A 12,765-nucleotide genomic window follows, 5' to 3' on the forward strand; every position below is an offset into this window, starting at 1 on the left:
TCCAGCCTCCACCGCGCGCTACTCCACCGGCTACTGTTCAACCACCCCTCCACGGGCACCCCTCCACCGTCTACTGTTCATCCAGCCCTCCACACCACGGGGTCCTGTTCAACCACCCCTCCACGGGCACCCCTCCACCGTCTACTGTTCATCCAGCCCTCCACCACACCACGGGGTCCTGTTCATCCAGAGGCAACGCCACCGCTCACTGTTCATCCAAACCCCCCCGCAACGCTCACTGTTCATCCCAGAGGCAGCATCAATCGGCTTAAGTTAGCAGCAGTAGCAAAGGAATCGCTCGATCGGGTTTAGTTAACAGCCATCGATCGATCGCTCGGGTTCAGTAACGCGTAGCCTGCAGTGCAATCGCTCGGGTTCTGTTAGAGCCCAACGCCTCGCTCGGGTTCAGTTAGAGCCAACGCCTCGCACACACGCGCGTACGTGTACGAGAGAAACGCGCATCGCTCGGCCCCCGACCTCCCACCGTAACCGGGAACTCCCCGAAATTTTCCTCGCCCTCGCTTCTACCACGGTTTTTTCCGTCATGGACGGCCCAAAGAATGTCATGCAGCTGCGTCTCCGGCCCGCCCAGGACGAAAAGCCCATTTTCTGTCATGATTTTTTGTCATAGAAGTAGGAGCCCACCACATCTATGATGATACCGGGTTTTGTCACAATTATCATCATAGAAGTGTCATATGTATGACCGAATTTTTTTTCGTTCGGCCCAAAATGTCACGGATGTGTCTTTTTTTTGTAGTGTTAGGATCCTTCAAATTCTTCATAGTGATAATATGATAATAATCCCAAGTGACTCAACAAATATAGCTATGCTCCCCACAATGACGCTAGAAAAAGGTCTTGATAACCCACAAGTATAGGAGATCGCAACAATTTTCGAGGGTAGAGTATTCAACCCAAATTTATAGATTCGACACAAAGGAGCCAAAGAATATTTGAAGGTATTAGCAGCTGAGTTGTCAATTCAACCACACCTAGAGATTAATTATCTGCAGCAAAGTGATCAGTAGCAAAGTAGTTTGATAGTTTTGATAGTAGTGATAGCAGCAACGGTAATAGTAACAGTGATAACAGTGATTTGGTAGCAAGTGTAACAGTGATGATAGTAGTAGGAACTTAGCAGCAACAATATAGGATAAATTCGTAGGCATTGGATCGGTGACTTGTTGGATGATATTCATCATGTGACAGTTATAACCTAGGGCGATACGGCACTAGCTCCAGTTCATCGATATAATGTAGGCATGTATTCCGTAAATAGTCATACGTGCTTTATTAAAAGAACTTGCATGACATCTTTTGTTCTACTCTCCCATGGCAGCGGGGTCCATATTGGAAACTAAGGGATATTAAGGCCTCCTTTTAATAGAGAAACGGAACAAAGCATTAACACATAGTGAATACATGAACTCCTCAAACTACGGTCATCACCGGGAGTGGGCCCAGTTGTTGTCGCTCCGGGATTGCCGGATCCTAACACGTAGTAGGTGACTATAACTTGCCAGATCGGATCTTAAACATGGATATAATGATGAATTCATAAACGGTTCAAATCTGAGTTCATGGCACCCTGGCGCAAAGTGACAAGCATTAAGCATGGCAAAGTCATAGCAACATCAATCTAAAAACATAGTGAATACTAGGGATCAGGCCCTAACAAAACTAACTCGATTACATGATGAATCTCATCCAACTCCTCACCGACCAGCGAGCCTACGAAGGAATTATTCACTCCCGGTGGGGAGCATCATGGAATTGGCGATGGAGATTGGTTGTTGATGACGAAGAATGAAGATCCCCCTCTCCGGAGCCCCAAACAGACTCCAGATCTGCCCTCTTGAGGAAGAACAGGGCTTGGCGGCGGCTCCGTCTCGAGGATCGTGATAATTCTTTCTCCCTGGTTTTTTTTGGAATAATGTGAATTTATAGTATCAGGGGGGTCATCAGCGGGGCCACCAGGTGGGTACAATCCACCTGTTTGCGCCAGGAGAGGGGGGCACGTCCTGGTGGGTTGTGCCCAACCAGGGGCCCCTCTCTGGTGGGTCTTGGCTCCAGAAATTCTTATTATTGGTATAAAAAATCCTCGCAAAGTTTCGTTCCATTCCGAGAACTTTTATTTCTCACAAAAACAACGCCATGGTAGTTCTGCTGAAAACAACGTCAGTGCGGGGTTAGTTTCATTCAAATCATGCAAATTAGAGTCCAAAACAAGAGGGAAAACGTGAGAAAAAGTAGATACATTGGAGACGTATCACCCGCCTAGCCGTTCGAACCGGCACTAATGGTCACATTAGTGCCGATTCAATTACAAACCGGGACTAATGAGCTTCACATTAGGCCATTTTTCTACTAGTGGTTATGAGAGCGGAGGGATGTTCCGCCTTTCCCTCGCAGATTTTTGTAATAAAGTCGTGAACCATATTCATTCGAGCGTTAATGAATCTGAAGTTTGGTATTCACGTCTTTGTCACATTAGTCTCGGTGTTATGACACGGCTGGCTAAGTTGAATTTAATCTCAAGTTTCACTTTAGCCAAAGGTTCTAAGTGTCTTTCATGTGTGCAAGCTAAGCAACCTCGCAAGCCCACTACTAGAAAAAGGCCTGCTAGTGGCGCACCTGTTTTGCCTACTAATGGCGCACTACAGGTGCGCCACTAGCACCACGCCATTAGAATTTTTTACTAATGGCGCACCAGGCAGTGCGCCATTAGTATAGCCCACAGTGCGCCATTACTATCTGACTTAGTAATGGCGCACCACATAGAAGTGCGCCATTAGTAACAATTTTTCTGTTAGGTTTTTGAGGATTTTGAAAATGTTTAACGGGGTTCCCCTAGTTAAATTCGGATGTAACTTTTCGAGTAGATGATTTTTCATATTAAAAACTTTTTAATCCGAGTTCGTATGCAAAAGTTATGCCCATTTTACAAAGTCTAGAGAGATTTTGCAAATAAAGTCGAAATTGATATTTGTAAATTTTCCCAACAACTAGACCACGTATCACATGGAAAACTTATTTGCTTTTATTTTTTTGACATTTTTATCATTCTCTTTTATTTTATTTTAAACTGAAAAGGCGGTCCACAGGGGGGGCATTCGGTGGAATTTTTGGGTCAAGTTAGTAATGGCGCACCATGGGAGTGGTGCGCCATTACTAGTTGAGTGCTGCTACTAGTTCAACTAGTAATGGCGCACCACTCCCACGGTGCGCCATTACTAGTTTTGAAAAAAAAATAAAAAAATTTGAAAACAAATTACTAGTGGCGCACCGTGGATGTGGTGCGCCATTACTAGTTTTGAAAAAAAATAAAAAAATTTGAAAAGAAAATAAAAAAATTACTAGTGGCGCACCGTGGATGTGGTGCGCCATTACTAGTTTTGAAAAAAATAAAAAAAATTGTTACTAGTGGCGCACCGTGGATGTGATGTGCCATTAGTATTTGGACACTAATGGCGCACCAACACATGGTGCGCCATTAGTATATAGTAGTGGCGCACCACATGTCTGGTGCGCCATTAGTGTCTACATCATCTATAGCCCTTTTCCTAGTAGTGACCTCACAAGGCTGTGGAGGAGAGACGCTTGGCACCATTAGAACTCATACATTCTGATCTTTGTGAGATGAATGGTGTGTTGACTAAAGGTGGAAAGAAATACTTCATGACATTGATAGATGATTCCACTAGATATTGCTATGTTTATCTGTTAAATACTAAAGATGAGGCTCTACACTACTTTAAGATCTATAAGGCAGAAGCTGAGAATCAACTTGAAAAGAAAATTAAATGAGTCCGATCAGATCGTGGTGGAGTGTACTTCTCGAGTGATTTTGATTGTATTTGTGTGGAACACGGCATTATTCATGAGAGGAGGCCTCTCTATTCACCCCAGTCAAACGGGGTTGCCGAGCGGAAAAATCGTTCTCTAACTAATTTTGTTAACGCCATGTTAGATACATCGGATTTATCCTAGGCATGGTGGGGGAGACTATATTGACGGCATGTCATGTCCTAAATAAAGTTCCGACAAAGGATAATGAGATCACTCCCTATGAGAAATGGGCGAAGAGAAGGACAACACTCTCGTACTTGCGTACTTAGGGCTGTTTGGCGAAAGTCAATGTGCATCTCCCTAAAAAGCGTAAGCTTGGACCAAATACTGTGGACTGTGTTAATTTGGGATACGCTAAGAATAGTGTTGGCTATAGATTTCTAGTAGTGAAATCTGAGATACCTGACCATAAGCTCGTTACAATTATGGAGTCTAAGGATGCTACATTCTTCGAGGATATTTTTCCTATGAGAGAGATGCAAAGCACTTCTAGACAGGAATCTGAGGAGACTCCTGAGCCTGACATTCCTATGGAATATTATGAACAAACACATGATGAAAATCCTAAGGAGGATTACGAAGAAACCCTTGGTAGGGGCAAGAGACAAAGGACTGCAAAGACCTTTGGTGATAATTTCTTCGCGTAACTCGTGGATGATATTCCCACTTCTATTTCAGAAGTGTATGCCTCTCCAGAAGCTGGGTACTGAAAGGATGCGGTCCGTAGCGAGATGGATTCCAACGTGGGAGATCACTGACCGTCCATATGGTTGCAAACCATTGGGATGTAAGTGGGTGTTCAAGAAAAAGCTTAGGCCCGATGGCACGATTGAAAAGTAGAAGGCTAGGCCGACCCACCCCAGAAGTTGGAGAGGAGTTGGATCTCCTTATAAGGTTTTTCTCTTCGACATGCTATTGGAGCTTGTGTATAGAAGAGGACCTCGCGCACTCCTCCTCCGCCGCCCGCCACGCCATGCCTCGTCACGACGCGTCGCGGGTTGCGGGAATGAGCCGAGCCGAGCTCACACTTACGCGCTTATTTTTGCCAGTCAGTAACGGATGGTTTTCTGACAGCTGGGCCACGATCTGAGACGTCGGGTCACGGGCTGTCACGTACTCGGACGTGTGTCGAGCCCACGTCTCTCACGCGGCTGCGACTATATAAGTGTGAGGTGTCTCCTAAGCCTAGCCGCCGCGAACAGATCACATCTGCTCCACGCGCACCGCCCAACGTCGCTCATTTGCTGTTGTTGCCGCAGGTGACTCCATCCCGTCCATCATGTACACGGTCGACGGGAGAGTAGGTCTCCGAAATCCCGCCTCTCCCGATCCTGTACGGGAGAGGGGCGAATAGGTTTTTAGGAAGCGACCACGCAACTGCTCGCCTCCGATCCGCTACTTCCTCTACGTCCGCGTCGACTTCGTTAACACCATGTCTCAGACCGAAGCCGACCGACTCGCCGCCGAGAATCTCGAGGACGACAAGGAGGCAGCTGACGACGCTGCTGCCGCCACCGTCGCCGCGGCTTCTGCCTGGCCTACTGGAGGGTATAACTCGTTTGTCCTACTCTTACTGTTTTTCGTTTTAGCCATGCTACCGTTATACGTAGATCTGTCTATAATTAGCGTAGAATGTGCTTGCATGATTGAATATCAGTATGTGATTATTTCTGTCAATGTCATGCTAGTGATTTACTCGTGGATTAAATTACTTGAAAAATTGCCTATTTACCCAGCAGTTTCGTGGTAACCAAAGACACCCGTACGGACTGTGATTGACCCAGAAATTCAGTAAAACTAAGAAAAAATTGCACTAAAGTAAAAATGAAGTTGTTGAAGGATATATACTGGTAGTGGTTGAATATAAATGTTTGAATGAAGAAAGCTAAGTGCACGGTGATTGTAAGTTGGTCAAATATAGCCACTTTGGTCGGTGTAGTATATATGTACCAGCAGTGAGATGTGTAGTAGTGAAATTTATCTACGTACATTCACGCATGTTTATATATACCAAAAAGAAAAGAAAAATCACGCAGGTGTTCCATATCATCGTGGGTTTAAATCTTTTTTTTAGAGAGCTCGTGGGCTTAAATCTCTTTAACAATGTTTTTCTTAATTTCATTCTCTTTAACACTGGGCCGGTCCACTTCGCTTCACATCGTGGCTGCTTCTTCACACCCGCACCGCGTGAGGACGGCGAGATGGCGGCGACCCTCGGCGGCGGCCACACCTCGCCGGCGGCGACACCACCGCTGGAAGACAGAGATCTCCTCACTGACGTACTCCTCCGCCTCACCCCGCAGCCCTCATCCCTCCCGCGCGCCTCGCTCGTCTGCGGACGCTGGCGCCGCCTCGTCTCCGACCCGCGATTCGGCCGCCGATTCCGCCTCCGCCACCGCCGCAACCCTCCCCTCCTCGGCTTCTTCGACATGGGCACTCGCGGCCTCTACTTTGTGCCTACGCTGGAGAGTCCCGACCGTGTCCCGCCCGGGCGCTTCTCCTTGCAGTTGGACGACGGGGACGAGGCCGTGCCCCTTGGATCCCGACACGGCCTCGTGCTCCTCTTCAACGTATCTCGGAAACAGATCCTGGTGTGGGATCCCGTCACCAACGACCAGCACCGCGTCGCCCTTCCCCCGAGGTTCACGGGACATGTGAACATGACTGTGATCCACGGGGCGGTGCTTCGTGCCGCCCGAGACGTCCAGCACTTTCAGGTGGTCTTGCTAGTGGTGGACAATGACGACGACATACACCACATACGAGCGCTGGCCTGCGTCTACTCGTCGGAGACCGGCGTTTTGGGGTGACGTCATCTCGGCACCGCTTCTGCCCAAGGTCGACTTGAGCAGCCTTTACACCAGGGTTTATCAGCCCAAGGCGGCTGTGCTGGTTGAAAGTTCCCTTTACTGGATGCTTGTTGGAAATTTGGTTGGTATTCTCGAGTTTGATTTGGTGAAGTGGAGCATCGCCCTGATACCGGCGCCGGTCGATGTGTTTACCGAAGGAAAATATGAATTCACAGTTTTGCGGACAGAGGGTGGTGGCCTTGGTTTCCTCTTCCTGTCAAAGTCAGACTTCAGTGCCCAATTATGGAAGAGAAGGACAACTAGTGATGGTGTTGCTTCATGGGAGCTGGGAAGAACAATTGAACTGGACAAGCTAATTCCCCTTAATTCGAAGGAGAGAGCCCACACATTCATAGTAGGGTTTGCTGAGGACAATAATGTGGTATTCCTGTGGATGGTGATGGGCGCCTTCATGATCCATCTTGAGTCACTGCAGCTGAAGAAACTTCCCGATCTCACCGTGATTTCCTGCTATCATCCATTTGAAAGTGTCTTTGCTGCAGTTACTGGCATGCCTTTACACATATCAAAATAGATAAATTACCATGCCTTTACAGTACTGTTGGTATAACATACCAAGTTAATTTAGACAATTGTTGATGTAACTATGTTGACATCTATTCGTGTTAAGCTAACAATTGCAAGTAGTGTCGCATCAGTTATTTCTTCTGCTGAAAGTGAAAACCACACACACATTGTGCGCAAACTTGCAAATTATGTAAATGTCCATTAGCCACTAATATAATTGGCTGGTCTATATGTAAGCTATGCTTTGTGTTTGATCATTCTTCAATGTTGCCTCCATGGATGTTTAATACTCCATATTGGACACATGATCAAAATAACATCATTGGATTCATCATAAAAGCTTCTTTCATCACTAATTACATTTTTTAATATTTTCTAGCATATTATCATTAAAGTGGTGCTGAAAGTATTTTGTGATGCTATGCAGACTAAAACAAAGTGACAATCATTTTGGACCAGTGGGTGTATCAACTAAAAGATGATGCACGGCCATTTGCTTGAGGCTTGTACTACATATTTTTTATGAAATTTCATTTGTTAGTGAGTAGGTAGCTCGTATATTTCTAAAAAGTATGCCTGTGAGCATGAAATCAGATGTTTATGTTTGCCTACTCCATATGCCCCTCATGTGTTCAGTGTCCTGTTAGCCACTAAGCAGACCAGATGTAGCCAAGACTGCTAGTATTACAAGTGTAGTGGACTTGTAGGAAGGTTGAAGTGGACTTGTGGATTTGTCTGCTGGACTTGTTAATTTGCATATATTGTTTAATTTATGTAGACATTCGTCAATGGGACAAAGGTTGAAGTTAGATCCCATTGTTTCAATGCAAATGCTTTTCAAGCATGTTGTGGTAAGCTCATCTGTCAACCCCACCTCTCAATAAAATCTTGCTTGCATTTTGATTGTTGTATCAGGTGGAGAGATTTCAATGTTCGGTTTCTTCTTATGTTCCATGATATCTCCATTTGTGTGTTGTTAAATTTCTATCTGGTTTCTGAGCTAGTTCTAACTACTGAATATTGAATTGCCACTGGCTTAGCCAGGTGCTATCTGCTACTGTATAAATAGGTGGAGATTCAATCATGCTGGGATTCAGTGTTATTTTGCTTTCTTAGAGGTGTTGCGAAGGCATGGATGAGTCACACATGCTAGTACTTATGCTGTTACGATTCGTGGGGATATATATTGGATGGCAAGATGGTGTGCATTATTTCTTGGTTATGCTTATGCAAAGCTAGCTGTTACTGTCTATACAGCTTCATGCTTTTTAATGGTTGATTGATTAGGTAGCTCAGTACGCGCGGCTCGGCTAGGTATGATCGTGAGGATCACAGCCTGATGGTTAGGTTGAACGGTTTCCTTGGATAAACCCCAACTTGTTACAACCGTTGCGGAGCAGAAGGCCCCCACGCTGTCCCTATCCCTCGCCGTCGACAGCCAGGATGCCGTGTACATCACCGAGGCCGCCCCCGCGGACTGCCTCAGACGGCGATCCGCTGAGGTGCTCATGTACGACCGCGTGCGCAAAGACGAGGACAAGGGCAGGGTGTGGCGTGCGCGCGCAGCTACGGCAAACATGAAGGCGACCGCTCTGGCATGAACAAGATCACCAGCCACGCGGCGGAGGGCATGCGTATCGGGATCTCCATGGAGGGCCGCGGCACGTACTGTCTACACCATAGATTAAAATAGCCCGCGAAATAGCCGTGATAGCTACGCTATAGCTGCCCGGGAGCCTTGCCGCTACGCTATGGCTGCTGCCGCGAAATCCTTCGCAACTCCCTGTAAATGGTTCAGCAATGAGCAAAACCCTCCGGAAATCATCTCTCCCGTCAGAAAAATTTCCGCTATTTGCCGCGATTGCGCGCTATGGCAGCCGCTATAGCTGCTGGGAGAGGCCGCCGTGAAATCGTTTCTCCCACGATTTTAATCTATGGTCTGCACACGCCGAGCTGCAGGTGGAACAAGGTCGAGGACTGGGCGCTACCTTTTCCGGGATGCCCTGTGCCGTACGGCCACCTCTGGCTCGACCAGAGGTTTCCTCTGCCAGCCACGATGCTGAGGCCGCCGCGTTTTAAAAACCAAAACCCTTGCTAGTTCGTACTTGGGAGCCGTGGTGGAGCCCGACTCCGACCTGATGGATGACCGGCCGGCCTACCCTACGTGCGCACACTAAGTTTCGAACCAACCAGCTTAGATATATGAGTCCCATCGCGTTGATTCGGCAAGCGAGAGAGACCCATCGTTGGCGTACGGTACGAGAAGATCGATCATCTTCTCGAAAGAGTAAGGTAACAATAGCATATGGCAACGGCGTTAGGTCAGCTGCTGCTGCTGCCGGCGGTCAGCCGGCCCCTCCTCTCCGTCACCAGTGCCGGGGCGGGCATCTCCAAGGCTGCCCAGGTTCACACGCGCTCTCGACATCAGTTAGTTCAGAGGGATTAACTGTTCAGGAAGAGTTCCTTCTCTGCGGGCAATTAATTTGAGAAGATTGTAACCTCGGTCATTGTGGCTTCCGATATTTTCTTGCCTGCATCATGATGCCTTTTCTCTAAAATCCATGGAGTTTCAAATCTGCGCGCAGGGTCATCCGGCGGAGAAGTGTGCCCGATCGTACGGGACAGAGGCCACCGCGTGTCAAGAACACACAAAGTACGTCATAGGCCAACACTAACTATTACTGTTATTCGTCTTCTGGATCCCTAAAGTATATTACCTCCGTTACAAAAAATGGGTCTTGAATTTCAGTACATACAGATGTATCTAACACTAAATCTAAAACAAAACTTTTTGTTACAGATGGAGTACGTTCTAGATTCACGGATCACTAACAATGCTTAGTGTCCTTGTCAGGCGTTTGATGCGGGCTGATCTCATGGTTTGGCCAATCTACATGGCAAGTGTTACGCTCATATGCTGCGGGCCTCACTTTCAAAGGATGCATCAGCCTCGATATTGCTCATAGTAATTCGAGCTCGGCAGAATATCTCGATATATGTAATAAAATAGAATATCTTGATATATGTAAGCCTGGCATGAATAAATGATTACTTTGTTGAGCCAAGCTTTACTCCAGATGAATATACTACATTTTTTATATGCGTATGTATATTGTTTTTTTACGGGAGAAAATTTCTTTATTTTTAATGTGAGTGTCGTGAAATAAAGGTGATATTTTAATTTCCTAGAAAAAGAATATAAATTGCCATGACCGCTAGCAGCTGGTAAAACATGTCATGAAGCTGTTGGGAAACCGGGGCCACCAGGGGTGGCGGCTGCCTGATACGCACGGGCTAGCCCCTCCCGTTTCACCCACTTTACGTTAAGCGGGTACTTATCCCTTGACCCTTTATCCCCTATATAAAGCAACCAGGAGCCATCATTATAATCGCTGATCATTGATTAATAAAGCTGGTCTCCTCCATATCTTTCTGTGTCATTTACTTTCACGTGTTCGACTACTTCGTCTACTACGCTCGCCCTCGCTCCGCAACCTCGGACCGGACTCACCGGCGGAGTTGCGGAACACATTATCAGCACGCTTCGCTCCATCAACTCTCCGTCAAGCCTGCATCACGCAGGCTTTCGTCGATCCCGCGGAGGTATAAGATCCGATCCCCACTCTTTGCAAAAATGGATTCCTCTCGTTACTGCGATTCCGTTTTTGCGATTAATTATTTTTCGGATCAATCTACCTATGGTGTGGATTTCTCTTCCAAGAATTGAGCGGACGAATATGTTGCCGACCAATGTCGATGTTCTTGGATCAAGAAAGATTTGTTGACTACACCCTAGGGGGACGGTGATTACACGTACTCCAGATGAGCACGGCACCGCCGCGTTGTACCCGACGTGCACGCGTCGTGACGTCCCGAAGACGCACGATCTTGCCATCCCGAGGCAGATGACGACGTCCCCGTCGCCACCGGCGTCGCATGGACTTGCTGGCCGTCCCCGTCGCCGAGCGCTCGACTGCTGTCGCCGCGCTCGCGTGCCTGCTGCATGCGCCGCCCTGCTGGCCACGACCCCGCTGGTCGCCGGCGTCCCCGTGCTGGCCGTAGCCCCGCTGGCCGCGCCGCGCAGACCAGCTGTGTTGGCCGCCCCGTCGCCGTAGCCGTGGCAGCGCACCGCCCGCCATGGCCGTGGCCGCGCGCGCTGTGAGCCGTGGCCGTAGCCACGCCGTGCCGGGGCCGCGCCGTGCTGGCCGCGCCGTGCCGGCCGCGCCGCGCCATGGCCGTGCCGTGCTGGGACCGCGCCGTGCTGGCCGCGCCCGCGTGCGAGCCGCCGCCGCGCGAGCCCACTGGCCGCCGCCGCACCCCGATGGGGCGCTAGGGGAAACCCTAGCGTCGCTACGCGCCAGGCCGCTGGCGGCTGGGCCGGCCCGCTGGCTCCTGGGCCGGATGGGCCATGGCCGTGGGGGTTCCTCTAGAAAAAAGGGGGGGCGCCGGCTGTAGCGCGGCAATTTGCGGTTTAGCCCCCGTAGTTTTCAGATTTTACGCGAGTTTTTATTCCTGCTGTAATATTTCGCGTAGAAGCCCCTAGAACTGTCTGTTTTCGCTGAAAACACGTATTTGGGCTTAAAAATGCCTCGGGAGTTCAATTTTTGGACTAGTTTTCACATACTAGATGCGCTTAACATGCTATCTTTTGTAACATGATATTATAGTATGATTTTACTGCTGTAGATTAATTGTTTAGCACTCTTAATCATTTAGTAAGTCATATAATAGCATGTTTTAAATATTGGAACGTCATTTTATTGAATACGTTTATCAACATCGCTTTGTGCAAAAGATTACCTGCTGTAATCTCATGATTTTTGCATAAATCGCAGATGGCCGGAATTGTCAACAAGGAGTTTCCTGCGTTGGCCCAGACAGGGCTGAACTACCTGTCATGGTCCTCGGACTGCGAGATCTTTCTCCAGGGCAAAACCCTCCTGAGGGCGATCGGTAAGGGGGCCCTGCTGGCCGTCACTGATCCCAAGTTCGAAACTGAGAATGCGCAGGCTCTACACTTTCTCCGTCATCACCTGTCACCTACTCTGAAAGATGAGTATATGGCTGAGCGCAGTGCTTCTGGCCTTTGGACCGCTCTTAAGCAGCGGTTTGAGCGGCTGAAGTACACTATGAAGCCACGTGCAGAGGCAGAGTGGATCCGTCTGAGGTTTGCGGACTTCAAGACGGTTGGGGAGTACAATTCGGCTCTACACCGGATTTGTACGACTCTTCAGTTGTGTGGTACTGAGATTACCAACTCCCAGAAGATTGAGAAAACCCTATCCACTTTCCACCCCGACGCGGTCCAGTCCTCACGGAACTACCGCCAGGGGAACTACACGAGGTATTCAGAGTTGATTGACGTCCTCCAGGTGGCGGAGGCGCAGGACGAGGTTCTCAAAAAGAACTTTGTCGTGCAACCACTTGGGGGGAGTTCTCGCCAGGAGGTGAACGCTCTCAATGTCCGCAAGCCTCAACAGAAGAAGAGGGGCCGGAAGGGCAAGAAGAAGGGCCCTCACCCCCCCGCCCCGGCTAA

At 48.4% G+C, this 12,765-nt stretch overlaps 2 protein-coding genes across 2 annotated transcripts; both read left to right on the forward strand.

Annotated features, from left to right (window-relative positions):
• The first annotated feature begins 5,963 nt into the window (after nucleotides 1-5,963).
• Nucleotides 5,964-6,680, forward strand: LOC123140915 (uncharacterized). Its single transcript, XM_044560180.1, has one exon. It carries the CDS (start codon nucleotides 6,054-6,056, stop codon nucleotides 6,660-6,662), a length of 609 nt encoding a protein of 202 aa, XP_044416115.1. The 5' UTR covers nucleotides 5,964-6,053; the 3' UTR covers nucleotides 6,663-6,680.
• On the forward strand, nucleotides 6,680-7,236 carry LOC123140916 (uncharacterized). The gene has a single exon (XM_044560181.1). It carries the CDS (start codon nucleotides 6,766-6,768, stop codon nucleotides 7,234-7,236), a length of 471 nt encoding a protein of 156 aa, XP_044416116.1. The 5' UTR covers nucleotides 6,680-6,765.
• Nucleotides 7,237-12,765: the final 5,529 nt, after the last annotated feature.

This window comes from Triticum aestivum, chromosome 6D, assembly GCF_018294505.1.
Source record: "Triticum aestivum cultivar Chinese Spring chromosome 6D, IWGSC CS RefSeq v2.1, whole genome shotgun sequence".
Lineage (NCBI taxonomy): Eukaryota > Viridiplantae > Streptophyta > Magnoliopsida > Poales > Poaceae > Triticum > Triticum aestivum.

Excerpts from the sequence above, each read along its gene's own strand:
- LOC123140915 (XM_044560180.1), top strand. The coding sequence starts at position 6,054 with ATGGCGGCGACCCTCGGCGGCGGCCACACCTCGCCGGCGGCGACACCA.
- LOC123140916 (XM_044560181.1), top strand. The coding sequence starts at position 6,766 with ATGCTTGTTGGAAATTTGGTTGGTATTCTCGAGTTTGATTTGGTGAAG.